The sequence below is a fragment of the Telopea speciosissima genome, chromosome 3 (assembly GCF_018873765.1).
Source record: "Telopea speciosissima isolate NSW1024214 ecotype Mountain lineage chromosome 3, Tspe_v1, whole genome shotgun sequence".
In the NCBI taxonomy this organism is placed as follows: Eukaryota; Viridiplantae; Streptophyta; class Magnoliopsida; order Proteales; family Proteaceae; genus Telopea; species Telopea speciosissima.
In genome coordinates, this window is record NC_057918.1 from 14,557,193 (window position 1) to 14,571,080 (window position 13,888).

General features: G+C 38.5%; 1 protein-coding gene across 2 annotated transcripts in view; it reads left to right on the top strand.

Moving 5' to 3' along the window:
• LOC122654436 (proteasome adapter and scaffold protein ECM29) overlaps positions 1-13,888 on the top strand; it is a 74,548-nt gene that overhangs the window by 26,415 nt on the left and 34,245 nt on the right. For both annotated transcript variants that reach the window (XM_043848519.1, XM_043848520.1), the window contains 4 exons: positions 4,765-4,915; positions 5,026-5,195; positions 10,713-11,063; positions 13,121-13,288. In XM_043848519.1, the coding sequence (XP_043704454.1) occupies positions 4,765-4,915; positions 5,026-5,195; positions 10,713-11,063; positions 13,121-13,288 (840 nt within the window). The remainder of the gene's footprint in view (positions 1-4,764; positions 4,916-5,025; positions 5,196-10,712; positions 11,064-13,120; positions 13,289-13,888) is intronic.

Genomic DNA, 13,888 nt, shown 5'->3' on the forward strand with positions numbered 1-13,888 from the left:
TGTGAATACTCCTAGCCAACTCTACTAGTTCACCTCCTTTTCTAAATTCGTGGGAATGGTGTGGACCCAGAAAATTACAATAAATAAAAGAAAGGTGACTCAAGTCACTTCAATTGAACCGCTGGTTCAAACTAGTTTTGGACCGGTTCAATTTAAAACACTAAAAAATAAACCAAGTATAGAGCTAATCTCGTGTGCAACCTATGTACCCCTACTTTAGGTCCATAAAAGTGACCTATCACATTGAAAACCCATGGGACCAATGGCCCAACATGTATCGAACCTAATCCTAGATTTATTCTATCAAACTAAGCCTCTTTTGGTGATGTATCTGCATCACTGTGGGTGTGTTTAGAATACTATACAATTACCAAATATGAAATCAGATTTCAAAACTGAGATGTAAACAATGAGAAACAGAAATTTCCAGCAACTAAAACATGAAGAATAACTGAACAGAAAACCAGAAATCGCTAACCCAAGTTTTAACTCATTTCATATGTCTACCTTTGCCCTTATCAAAGAAAGAAGCATTATATAAAATCAATGCCTTTCTCTCTTTTTTTTTTTTCCCTTCCAAAATTCAACCATACCTCAATCATCCTTCTACTTTAGCTGTGGTGCCGGAAAAAATTTCTAGCCAGTGAACCTACAAATTTCCGTGTCAATGAAATCCAGTAGGGTATTGCAAATCCATGGATTGCAGTGAAAGCTTCAACCATCTCTGTCATTACCACAAGTGTTTCTGTCACCTTCCCTCTCTGTCATGAACTCTACAACTCAGTTTGTGGCCATTAACACAACCCACACCCCCTCAGTCTCTCTCTTTCATTAGTCACCTGTAATAGAGAATTTGCATCAGTTTTGAAGCAAAATCCTCCATTATTGGAGCCAAAAGAACCATCAGAGATGGATCCCTGTAAAGCTGAAAGTTTAACCTGAGAAGCTCGTGCTTACTAATCTTCTAATGGTAGAGATTGTTTTTTTGAGAGGGAAAGTTCTGTGTTCGTGATTGGAACGTTGAAGGAACCTCAAAGCTTCTAATCTAACTTTGCTCAAGCTTGAAGTGAGTGCAGGTGACACTTGTGCTGGTTTTTGCTGAGCTCGGATTAAAGCCTCATTGTTTCCTTGGACAGAATCCCTTTCTTAGGAGGGTGAGGGTGAGAGAGAGAAAGAAGATATGACAATATTACATACATAGGACTTGCAACAGGGTGAAGCTATAGTGGTCACCAGTAGATGGATCAAATGTAGCGATAAAGACCAAATATCCTCTCCAACTGCTTCCCCACCCAGTCCTTTTTCATCCATCGCCCCAGTTCTCCGTTTCCCCTTCTTGTTGTTTATTTTGGAATGGATTTGAAGATGTTGACCACCTCGTTTTAGCCTGTACCTTCTCCTCCACAGTTTGGAAAACAGTCTTGGGAAAATGTTGGCCAAGGAATAGGAGAATCCTCCTCTTCAAAGAATGGATTTGGGTTGATATGAAATGCTGATTCCTCTATCTGTGATGATGTTGAAAAGCTTGCATTCAGTGCTGCTATCAACCACATTTGGATGGAACGCAATCTTCGTAGATGGACCTCTAACTCCCACTCATTCCACAAAATTTGGAAGGCTATCTTCTTTAACGTTAGCTCCAAAGTTTCCCTTCTCTCCCCCACCCCCCCCAAAAAAAAAAAAAAAAAAAAAAAATGTAACGGGCACCCCAAGTGACAGGTTTATTGTTGTCTCCTAGGGCCTCCCCTTGCCTTTGCTTCAGCCCTCCACCCCCCCTTATGGATAGGCTGTTTTTGTTCGCTTTCCTCCTTGTATATTCTCCCCTTCCCTTTGGGGGCCCGCCTCTTCTCTTTGGTAATGACTTATTTATTAACCCCCCCAAAAAAATCTATGTCTTGTTATTGCTAGGTTAAATTTTTACGAGAATTAATTCTGTAATCTTTTGCTCAACAGTCCAGTAGAATTTACAAAGAAGTGGAAATGAATTAGAAGACAATAAAACATAATTGCAATTTTACTCGTCGTTTTTGTATGAAAAATATGCAAACTGATTAGAATTCTTTGTGATTGTATTTTTTAATCTTTTGCATATAATAATATATATGTTTTCAACATAATTGAGGGACTACTTAATGAATGTATAGTTACGACATAATACAGTGTATTACAATATTACAAGAGAAGATACATGGGTATCTAATCTGTATTGTCCTTAGTATATAGTCAATTAATACTTTTTTTTTTTTGGCTTGTCTTATATGTGAAAATCTAATTGTAACCATAGCTTGATTCTGCCACGTGGGAGATGTGCCAAATCTTACTGTTGGATTTCTAGGGAATTGCCTATCATGACCATGTGTCAAATTTCATCATCAAATTCAATCATTTATCCTTCCACCTAATGCCATACCATCCCATGTATGTCCAAGAACCCTACTGTAGTCCCCTATACCCTCTCGTAGTTCTAAATTCCATTTTTTCCATGTGACAAACTCTGATCGGGATGAAACTTTATATTAGGGTACCTTGGGACCTATATGTCCACAGATTGTCAGCCTCCTCTTAGCCGCCACATAGTAAAATCTAGGCCATTGTTAAGTTATTTGTAATCATCACGGTTATGGAATTCAATTTCCCTTTTTTTCATTTTTATAAAAATTGGAAAACATTTTTTTCCCCTCTCCGTGGAAAAAGTGAGTGCCTAGCACATATTAGATTAGGTCAATAGAATGTAACAGGTATCTTTTGTCATGATATCGACTTTATATGCTGTAACTTATGGTATTTTTTCCAATTCTTTTACATCATTAATAAACTATTACAGTGGACTGTCAAACTAGATTTGGGATCGTAAAACGATTTAGGATGGTTATGTTATGCTTTTATTTATTCCTCGATGTTTATTTATTCTTAAAACTAGCAGTCTGTAAAGGCTGAAGTTTCATATTGTGATTTCCCATATTTTAGTTTTAGCCCAGATTTTGATGATTCCAACAAAATTTTGCAATTTGAACGCCTTAGGATATTAATCTTATATTTCTAAATTTATTTCCTTACAATCTTATGAAATCAGCTCGAGTGAGCATGACTAGACCAAACATTGTAAGGCATTTATTTACAGAATAGCCTTGTAGCTCTTTAGGCATCAAAGAAAATTAGTGGAATGTTATCCCCTGTTCTGTGATGTGTGGTTTCTTGGAAGTGGGGAAGTAGGGGAGTGTTAATGGAAAAATCCAGATCTTTGTCACTCTGTGCTGATATGGCTATTGGGTGGTATTTTATGGATTTGGCTCTTGCTACAAAAAGAGTCCAGGGCTGCTAGTAGATTTTTAGGGTCCAACTGTTTGTCCCTTTTTGGAAGGTGATGAATTTTCTACAGCAAGATGTTGCATAAGCTGTAAATGAAATACTAGTATATACACATGTTGAGTAAATCACATACCACTGACATTTAAGTAGAAAAAAATGAACTTTTGTTGCCCATTAGAAAAATTAAAAAAAGAAAGAAAAAACATTTTTGTAGAGCTGGAGATGCAGGATAGACAAGGTTCCAGTATTGTGAATCTTAGTGGGTCATGGGTCAGACTCAAGGACACGCCTGTGCCTTTGTTGGGAGGACTTACTTGTCCCTTCAGTTGTTTCTTATCCCAGTAGGACATCCAGAGGAAATGTATAAATGGTAAGGGGCCATTGAGGTACACTGCTCAAGATCTTGGTTTATTCTCTATAAATTGTTTTGTGGAAGGGTGATGCAAATCTAATCGATAGATATGCTTGTGGTGGGTAGTATAAAGTGAATCAGCAAGAATTATGAGAGAGATGTTGTGGGGAGGGAGAGGAGAGAAAACCAGAGAGGCAACGACCTCACTATCAAATAAATATAAACCAATTCCATTACTCATTTTGTGGGGGCTTGTGAGCTTTTGCAATGTATTTTTAAAGCTGTAAAATAGAAGAAAACAGAAAATAAAACTGGACCCTAAAAGAACCAATCAATGGGCTGATGTGGCAGTATCCAAAGGGCCTAAACTGAGTAAATAATAAGGAAACTTCCTCCAGCCTCAGGCTACTTATGGAAGAGTTCCTAACGAACTATACTGTTAAAGAAAGAAACCAAACAGTAAAAGGAAAAATGACTCTAACATTGGCTGACTTGGATTGTCCTAAATTAGTTATGGAAGAGTTCCTAACTAACTATACTGTTGCTTTTGGAGGACCTACTGTCACAAGTGTGGGTTGTGGTCTTGGTTGCATTTCTTTTTGGTTTTCTTATTAGATGTTGGTTGTGCATGTCCTGTTTCTGTAGCCGTTACTATTTCCATTTTGGTCTTTTTTACTTCCACGTTTTCTGCAGGGGGGGGGGGGGGTTTGGGTCTGCAATCTTTTGTTGCCTCTTCTCGTGCTCCTTTGCTGGCCACATATTTCATTTTCTTTCTTTTCTGTTCTAATAAATTGAAGTTACCATTTTAAGGGGGCAAGTTTGATCATGAGTCCAAAATTGAATGTGAGACATTAAGAGTATCTGAGATGACTGAACTTTGGAGAAATGGAGTTTGCTTGTTATATAATTTTCATCACCATGCTAGTTGTCTTATTGATGCATTCAAGTTAAAGCTGAGCTGTTGACTGGAATCATATGCAGTTCCTGTAGTATGTAGTATTTTGTGTGTGAGAAAATGTACAGATTGCATGGCTATTTTATATAATTTTCACTTCTCATTTTACTTTTTATTGGACAATATACTGATAGCCATTTTCCACCAGATCTTAGAGGAACAGGTTCAACGTACAATTAAGTGCCTTGTGGATGTGGTTAATTCTGAGACTGCAACATTGGCTTCCATTGCTATGCAAGCACTAGGTCACATTGGACTGTGTGGCCCATTACCAGTGCTTGATCTTGATTCTGGTTCAGGTAATTTGCTCTTTGTGTTTTGAAAAATTCTGAATTAAGTAATATCTGTATTATTTTACATAAAGAAATAAGGCATATGCAAGCTCAACCTTTTTTTTTTTAAACTGCAGCTGGGGTTTTGACAGTTTTACGTGAAAAGTTGGGGAAGCTACTCTCTGGTGACGATATCAAAGTTATCCAGAAAATTGTGCTTTCTCTGGGACACATCTGTATGAAAGAAACATCGTTCCCAGTTATAAGTGTTGCCCTTGATTTAATTTTCAGTCTTTGCCGTTCAAAGGTGGGTAACATTTCTTGTTTCATTTATTTATGCCCATATCAGCCTCTTTGTGCATAAAGTGCCGAAAGTTAGGACCAATGAGTTCACTTCTCTCAGGATCCTGCTGTTGCAGAGCTAAGGGTGTATTCAAGGGGGAATAAAGGCCATCCCAAACAGGCCCATATTTAGGCCCAACAACCATGACTTAAGTTATAGTCAGGCCCACATCTGGCCCATTTGTAGGTTGCAACTTAAGCAGTTAAGCTCATGAAGAGCCTTTGTAGCCATTGGCCATCAAGCTTTGGGAGATATTTTGGCTGATTTCGTGGGACCATGTGGTTGCCTCATGGGTGTTGCTACAAGAAACATTAGTTACTGATATCATGGGTACATGTGGCTGCCACATGGGGGAGTTGCTACAAGTTACATTAGTAGCTAATTTATTTTAGTTTCTATTATGTTTCAGTTTCCATTTATGTGGTAGACCCTTAGTATAGTAATAGCAACTAAGAGTCTCCCTCTTATTTTAGAAAGTTTCTTTGTATTTGGTGATTGGACATTATAAATAAAGAAGGTCCAAGTTACATTAATTGCTAATTTATTGTAGTTTCTATTATGTTTCAGTTTCCATTTATGTGCTAGACTCTTAGTATAGTAATAGCAACCAAGGGTCTCCCTCTTATTATAGAAAGTTTCTTTGTATTTGGTGATTGGACATTATAAATAAAGAAGAAGGCAAGCTGCCCATGACTTTGGTTGTTTGACAATTGCTCTATTGTGAGTTATGGCTGCTGTGGTGAATCAGTTGCACAGGCTCCTAGGTGGTGAAACCTAGGCTGGCTTATGACTTGGTGGTGATACCAAGTCATATCCCCCCTACCTTCTCTCTCTCTCTTTCTTCTTCTACCATTACTGCTCTGTCGAATTCCAGCAACAATCCCTTCTTCTAATGTGGCCATCATTAGGTACTCTTTCATCCCTTTCATGTCTTCTTCTTATATCCTTAGTGAATCTATTGCTTAATTACTTGTCCTGCAAGTTTCTGCCCAGATTTCCCTTCTACGGTTTCTGTTTGCTCTCCTATTCTAACTGTTGTTTTGTCTTATTGTTTCTATCAATCCAGCCAGCAGATATGGCCCAACTTTCGACAAGTTGTTCTCCTCTCTAAGCTCTTCCTTCGACTAGAATTGGAGATCCATCTGACCTCTGGTTTGAGAGTTATTCCTGTTTCTATAATTCTATTAAGTTTCTAAATTCTTTCTTTTTTGTTACTGACTCTGTTCATCATCGGGTTTGACTCATCCAACTGTTGGATCAAACTGATCTCCGGAGTATAAATTCTGCAGGTTCTAAGCACTATTCTGTCTAATACTCAGTCTCATCCAAGTGGTAGATGTTCAGTTATTGATTCGACTCTATTTTGGCCTGTTTCTATTTAACTTTTACTCTCTGTAATTCTGTCCTGTAGTCTATGTTCCGTTAATCTGTCCTACAGGTTAGTGTCCATCATATGCGAAAGCAGGACTTGCTCCGGGTTACTTCTAAGATATGCAGCTGTAAGTCTGTAACAATGCTTTATGTAAACACTGGGGGAAAGTAAATAGAACACAGCAGTAGGTTCTTGGTGGATCTCCAATAAAGAAGAACTTTTTACAGTCTTTTTATTCTGAATGGTTGGGGTGTTTATCAATATAGATTATAGAATGCTTTGCTTGTTCATCTTCTTTCTCCTAACTGCCTCTCTAGTGGCTGACTTTCTAGATAACCACATTAGATTGGCGGTAGCTTTTGTTAATCTCTCTCATATATGGATTCATACTTGTGAAATGCAGTGACAGGGCAATAGTGTTGTTCAAGCTGCAAGCTTTAATTAAAAACATTATGTTGTTGAGGCTGAGGTCCCAAGCTGGTAAAGCAGTTTCAGCTTTGGTTTGTTGCTATCCTCTTCCCTAGACTACTGCTACACATAGCATGGTCGAGGGATTGGATTCCTTTCGAGAGTTAACTCTTGAAACATGCACTACTCAATTGAAGCCCAAATCTATTGCTGAACTCTGAAAGTGAAAAATGGCCATAATTCATAAACGATATTTTATTGAGAATGGAACAGAATAGGTACAGAGACCAAGATCAAATAGAATAGAACACCCAAGACAAAAGTCCTAGAACATACGATAGGAAGTAAAAACAGATTAGGATACACAATCAAAGCTAGTCAGCCTGCGGCAGAAAATTCCTGGCAAACCAACCCAATCTATGAATCCTTCGCTTGGCCAGCACTCCACCATGCCATTAGCTGATCTCCGCTTCCGATGGAATGAACAGATCATAGTCAGCGTGTGGCAGAAAGTTCCTGGAAAACCAACCCGATCTATGAATCCCTTGCTTGGTCAGCATTCCACCATGTAATTAGCTGATCTTTGCTTCCGATGGAATTAGCAGTTCACTTGAAAAGGCAAAAACTTGGTATGTCTAATAACGTGAGTGAAATCTCCAGAGCCTATTCTTATTGGAAGACAGCCAAGTGATATTAGTAGCTGAATCTCCTTATGCCATGATATCAAGGAAACCCTCTCTAATGGCAAACTGCAGTCCATCCAGATAGAGAGAAGTTTCAGCACTGATTGAATTCGTGGTACTTATTGGACCTGAATGGGACCCTCAAAGCAGCTGTGCCTCTTAGTCTAGTCACTCCCCTTCCTCCTGAGTCCTGACAGACCTGGGTTCACAATAGAGGAACCATTGAAATTTAGTTTCCAATACTCCTCTCTTTGGCCTCTTTGAATTTAGGCTTGACGATATTCTCCCAACTAGTGAACAGGAAAGTGAGTTGCATCTCTGAAACGTGAGTCTGCAATTTCTTAATGAATTACCCTCACGGCCTCACCTTGGTTTTGATCTTCAAAGAGAAAACATTGAATAAAAAGTGTGCATTGTTATCTAAATCAACCATAGAAGAGGTAACATGGTAGCCTTCCATAAGTACTTGATCCTTGTCCTGAAAGGAGTGAAATGCTATAACCGCATCAGCTCTAAATTTGTCATTGGGGAATTCCAAACCAGATTAAACACATCCAGTCAGTGAAACCAGACTTTTTGGGCAAAGGAACACTCAAGGAAAAGGTGATCCAGAGATATTCCTCTCTCATATTCCCGTAAGGGTATTAAGTACTCACTCAAGGACTTGTCTCCCTGCTTGAAAGTAAACAGTTTATTTTGTAAATCATACACCCAAGAGATATTCTTCTCTAGAGAGAAGGCACACTTCAAGTCATCCCATACACCCTTAGCAGTAGGATGAAACATGACATTTGCGGCAATAGATTGATCCATGCTATTCAATAACCATATAAAAATTGTATCATTCTCCCGCATCCAGTCCTCATATGCCTTCATTTCAGAGGATCTGACTCAATATATTTCAACTTGCCTTGGCATTGATGTAGACTTTAACGGCCTGAGCCCAGAGAACAGAATTTCCAAGTCCATTGAGTTTAATGGTGGTAATTTGAACATTAACATTATCCATAGGTTTTGTAGTGTCAACCATCATGTAATAAATACCAAATAGAAACAACCAAGAAACAGCAGCTGACAGTCCAAAAGAAAATAGGAATGAATCAGGAGCAGCTGAAGTCAAATAGACTTGCAAGTATGGATCAAATAAAATCCAAACAAAGGGAATAGTACCCTATCTTAGCATTCAGATCTAAGAGACTGGTCTGAGAACCGATAAATAACAAATCTGGCTCAATAAAGAATGTCACCAGCCCCCAAAAGGAGAAAATAAATTACCACCGATCTGAAAGTCTGATGTGCTTCAAACTGAGATCGAGTTACCCTTTAGAGGAGGGTAACAATGCCTCAAAAACTGGATAGCAGTGGCTGGCCAGATTGAGATTAATTTCAGAATCTAAAAGTCTGAAAAGTGGCCTAAAAACAGAGTTCCATATGCCATTATAGTAGAAAAATACCACCAGATAGCAGGGGCCCGGATTGGCTCCAAAATAGTGTCGAAGAACACACTTCAGATGGGTACTGAAACCCCCAAAACTCAGCAAGATCTAGTGAACAGATCCAAAGTAATTGCAAAAATCAACCTTCTGAAAAATCACCCTAAAACTGGGTACCGCCAGTAGTGATAGAGAACTTCGATTGCAGAAAAATAGCTTGGAGGATCTCCTTTAAACTGAGACCGAGTTGACTGCCTGGTAGATCTGAGTTACTCTGCCAAATTTGAGAGGAAATTGATAATCTAATGTGGAGAAATTAAAGGACCATAAACCTTCTCCATAAGCTGCCGCAGGTTGAAGAATCAGTCTTCATAAATTCTAGAAGTTCATGAACAATAAGTAACAGATCAGCAGGCCCCTAGTTTGTTGTCATTCTATCAGAAACTAAGGCCTCAAGTACATAGAAGAAAAATTGAGGTAAAACAGAAAGCTTGGAGCTAACGTCAAAGGAGTCGAAATAGATGGCTTTCCTAAATCTTGTCAAAGGAACTGGAGTACAATGAGCCTGTTGCTTGGAGTGTCTATAACATTACAATGAGGTAAAACAGAAAGCTTGGAGCTAACGTCAAAGGAGATGGCTTTCCAAATCTTGTCAAAGGAACAGGAGTTGGAGGTCCATCTGCGGAGATTGCGCTCCATCCAAATGTGAGAAATAGCTGCACCGAAAGCAAGTTTCCCTGCAATGTCATATATCAAAGTCCCTGAGAAGGTCGTATCAATCCAAAGCCATTCCCTGGAGAAGGGGAGGATTCTTCTGCGAAGAGGCCAACAGCTGCCTAAATACCCTTTGCCATATGGTGGAGGAGAAGGGGCAGGAGAACAAAAGGTGGTCAATCTCTTCTGGGCCATTCCAACAAAGGGCGCAAGAGGGGGGGGGGATGTTTCTATGGATGAGGAAGACCTTGGGTTGGGAGGCAAAGGGAGCTTTTTATGGTCAATGTCTTCTGGGCTCATTGTTTAGATTATTGTACCCAGATTCCAAAAATTGCTGCTTTGCCGTGTCTCTTGGTTATTAGTCTCGATACCCCTTCCCTTGTGTATGTTCATTTTATATTTTTCCTTGGTTTATCTTAAAACTTATAGATTCGAAAGCATCTTACATTTTTCTTTTTCTTCATTTTACTCAACAAGAAAAAACATGTGGGGCCTATGAAAATCCACATTACATCCAAACACAAGGAAAATTAACTTTTTATGTGAAATAACTTCTCCCACCAATTTTTTTCCACTTCATTGCATTGAACTTTATCAATGAAAAATTTATTTTACTTCACTTACAAACTGAAGTGTCAAATCCTGAAATTTAACTTGATCTGACAGACCTTAAAAGTTGAAGAGATGAAAACACTTGGCTCTTATAAGCATCCTGAACTTCTGGAAAAGTCGTTACTACATATAGGAACTTATCTTGAAACAATGATAAATTACTTCAGTTTGACATTTTTGAATAGCTATAACTTTTTAAATGTTACATACAGCCATATACGGAACAGATTCTTATTGTCTGCAGTTAGGGATCTTTCAGGTTGAAGAAATACTCTTTGCTGCTGGAGAGGCTCTTTCATTTTTGTGGGGTGGGGTTCCTGTGACGTCTGACGTGATTCTCAAAACAGATTATACATCCCTTTCCCTCTCGTCAAGGTTTCTAACAGGTGACATGCCTTCATTCCTGTCAAGGCGCATGTCCACTGAAGAAAGTAAAGCCAGTGAGGATTGCCATACAATGGTCAGAGATGTAATAACTAGAAAGCTTTTTGATGTTCTTCTATACAGTAGCAGAAAAGAAGAGCGCTGTGCTGGGAGCGTCTGGCTCCTATCACTGACAATGTATTGTGGGCATCATCCAAAAATCCAACAATTGCTTCCTGAAATTCAGGTATGTTATTGGATCTGTTCTGCTTTACTTCTGCACTGTATTTTAACTTGATATTTGTATTTAATTACCTGTCTGTGCCTTGCCTTTCAGTTGGTAAATGTGGTCTAGGAAAAAAAATTATTGGATCTTGGGAATTGGAACTGTATAGGCTTGTCTATTACATTATTTACTTTTATACAACCAATTTCGAAAGGGAATGAGGAACTTAGCAGGAAGGAAGGTATTCTCTTGTCAGGTATCTGAATCTATACTTCAGTACGAAGACATGATAGGTTTCACTCTAGTCCCTGAAAGGCCTTTACATTTTCTTCGCCAATGTGTGCATTAAAGAAGCAAAACATGAAAAATAAATGATTGTATAGAAAAATGCGGAATATATATGCTGCACAGTGCTGAAGTGTCTTTTCCAATATAGTGGATGCCCCAATGTATTCATGATTAGGTATTAAGCAATGCTTAGTTGAGTAGAGTCAGTCAGCTAGTCAACACTGGCCAATTAATACATAATACTATCAAACATATTGTTGGTCAACTCATTGAAGTTCATCCATTCTTTACTCTATCTTAACCTTTCTCCGAGTGCTTGTTGGCAGTTTTCTTTTTCCATTGTATTTATCCTTTGCTCTTTATGTTATTCATTGTGTCCTTTTCAGTAGATTTCAGTTAGTTCATAAATATTTTCTTTGATAAGCCCAAATTTTTTATTAGAAGTTGAACACTGCTGTACAAGTCCAGAGAATTACTGAGTAGAGAACAACTTCCAGTCCCTTTTGATCTTGCTAACACAAAGGCCCCCTAAACACTTGCCATACACAGGCCTTCAAAATCATTTTCTCCTTATCTTGCCAAGCTAGCCAGTCAGAATGCTGAGTAATTGTTAGAGGCCATGTCAAAGGCTCCAAGTTACTGCAGTGGGAACAAACGAAATTTTCTCCCTCCATTACTGAAAGGTTATCTTTCCAATTATCAAGCAGTATCGTGGCATCACTCAGTAAATTCCTATGTCCTCAAGCACTGCAACCAGGACTTCATGAGCAGGTGGAAAATGGATTCAGCGTCACCCAAACAAAAAAGAGAGAAAAAAAATTGGGCAAACAGAATCTTCTAGAGACCAAATGATCTGTTGGAAGGATGCTTTTTCTTGTTGTTGTCCATAAAAAGAAATTGGGGGTTTCCTGGTCCTTCCAGAGACTCAAACAAGGATTTAACTAGAAACACACCTGATCAGTCGAGAGTTCAGCAATAAATTAAAAGAAAAAGAATATAATTTCTTTGACATATGAATATGAGTTTTTTTTAACAGAAGGATTTGTTCTCATCTTCTTCAACATTTGAAGTTTGACTGCTGTAAAGCATCCTTCGTATTAGCTACTCCTTCGTTTCTGTTGTGTTCATTTTTGTTTAAATCAGCATCTGCAAGAGATTATATTTGTGTTTCAAAGAAAACATAAGCACCAATTAATATAGAAATTTTAACTCATGAAAACCTATGCGAGCTACTGGACAAAAAGCAGAGAAGAAGACTTTCTATCTACCCCAACAAATTCTATAAAACCCGAAGCCAATTCAATTAGGTATAGGCCAATGTTGGCACTAACTCTTGGAAAAACCATATAATTGTTTTCAAGAGTACTGATATTTCTCTCCTTCCTAAGATCCCAACACTGCATATGGTATAAGTTCAACAGTACACTTCCCTCTTCGGCAGAGGGGCTCAAGGGCCAATGAATAAATAATTTTATTAGCATCTCCATTCTCCATTCCATGTCAGCTGTACACCAAACAGACTGAAGAATTTTGTGCACTAGTGGCTACTTTTTCTTAATTGTAGCTATAAACAAGTTCCTTAACGTTATTATGTTAAAGAACCATGCTCATTACTTCTATGTCAGGTCACATATGTGTCTGTTTTAACTAATTTGTTTATTCTCTTTTGGGATGGCTTAAACTGGCCCAAAAGCCTTGTCTTTTGATTTAGGACAGTTTTGGAGTGGTTCTACAGTAGCAAATTTTTCATACTCCCAGACATTGTTTACAGATCTTTTTGTGTTTCGCAGGAAGCATTTTCACACCTCCTTGGTGAACAAAATGAGCTCACTCAAGATCTTGCATCTCAAGGCATGAGTATTGTGTATGAGCTTGGTGATGAATCAATGAAAAAAGACTTGGTAAATGCACTTGTTGGAACACTGACTGGTTCTGGGAAGAGAAAAAGAGCCATTAAGGTGGGCAAATCTGCTTCTTCATTTTTCTTGTATATAACACAGTTTGTTAAAGAGAAAAAGTAAATGGGGCAAACATCTTTCTCTCTCTCTTATTACATTTACAATTCTTATAGAAAAGAAATAAAGAATACAAAAGGTAATGGAGAGGCTAAAAAAGGACCAAAACCAAACAACAGACGCAGTTGAGAGAGAAAAACAAGAAAGCAGAAAGAACCACCATGACCAATGTTTCAAGTATTGCAGTTGTATTGGTTGATCTGCTCAAACCGTTTCAATATTGGCGACAGATCTGTTCTTGCCAATTTGGGAAGACCAATCTACATAGGGTTTTCGGCATCCAAGTTCCAGTCTACAATGGGTTTTCCAGCCGTTCTTCATTTCCCAGGCTAACAGAAACCCACTTACTCAGTCCCTCTATGAGAATTGCTGGGCAAGTGGGAGGAGAAGGTGCAAGGAGGACCTGTAGAGAGGATTTACTGTATAAGAATTGTTGGGTGAAGGGGAGAAAGAGGAGGGGGGGGGGGGAGGACTTACCTTAGGGAGAGAATATACTGTAGTAGAATTTTTGGGAGACGGGAGAGGGAGAAGTAGGTAGGACTT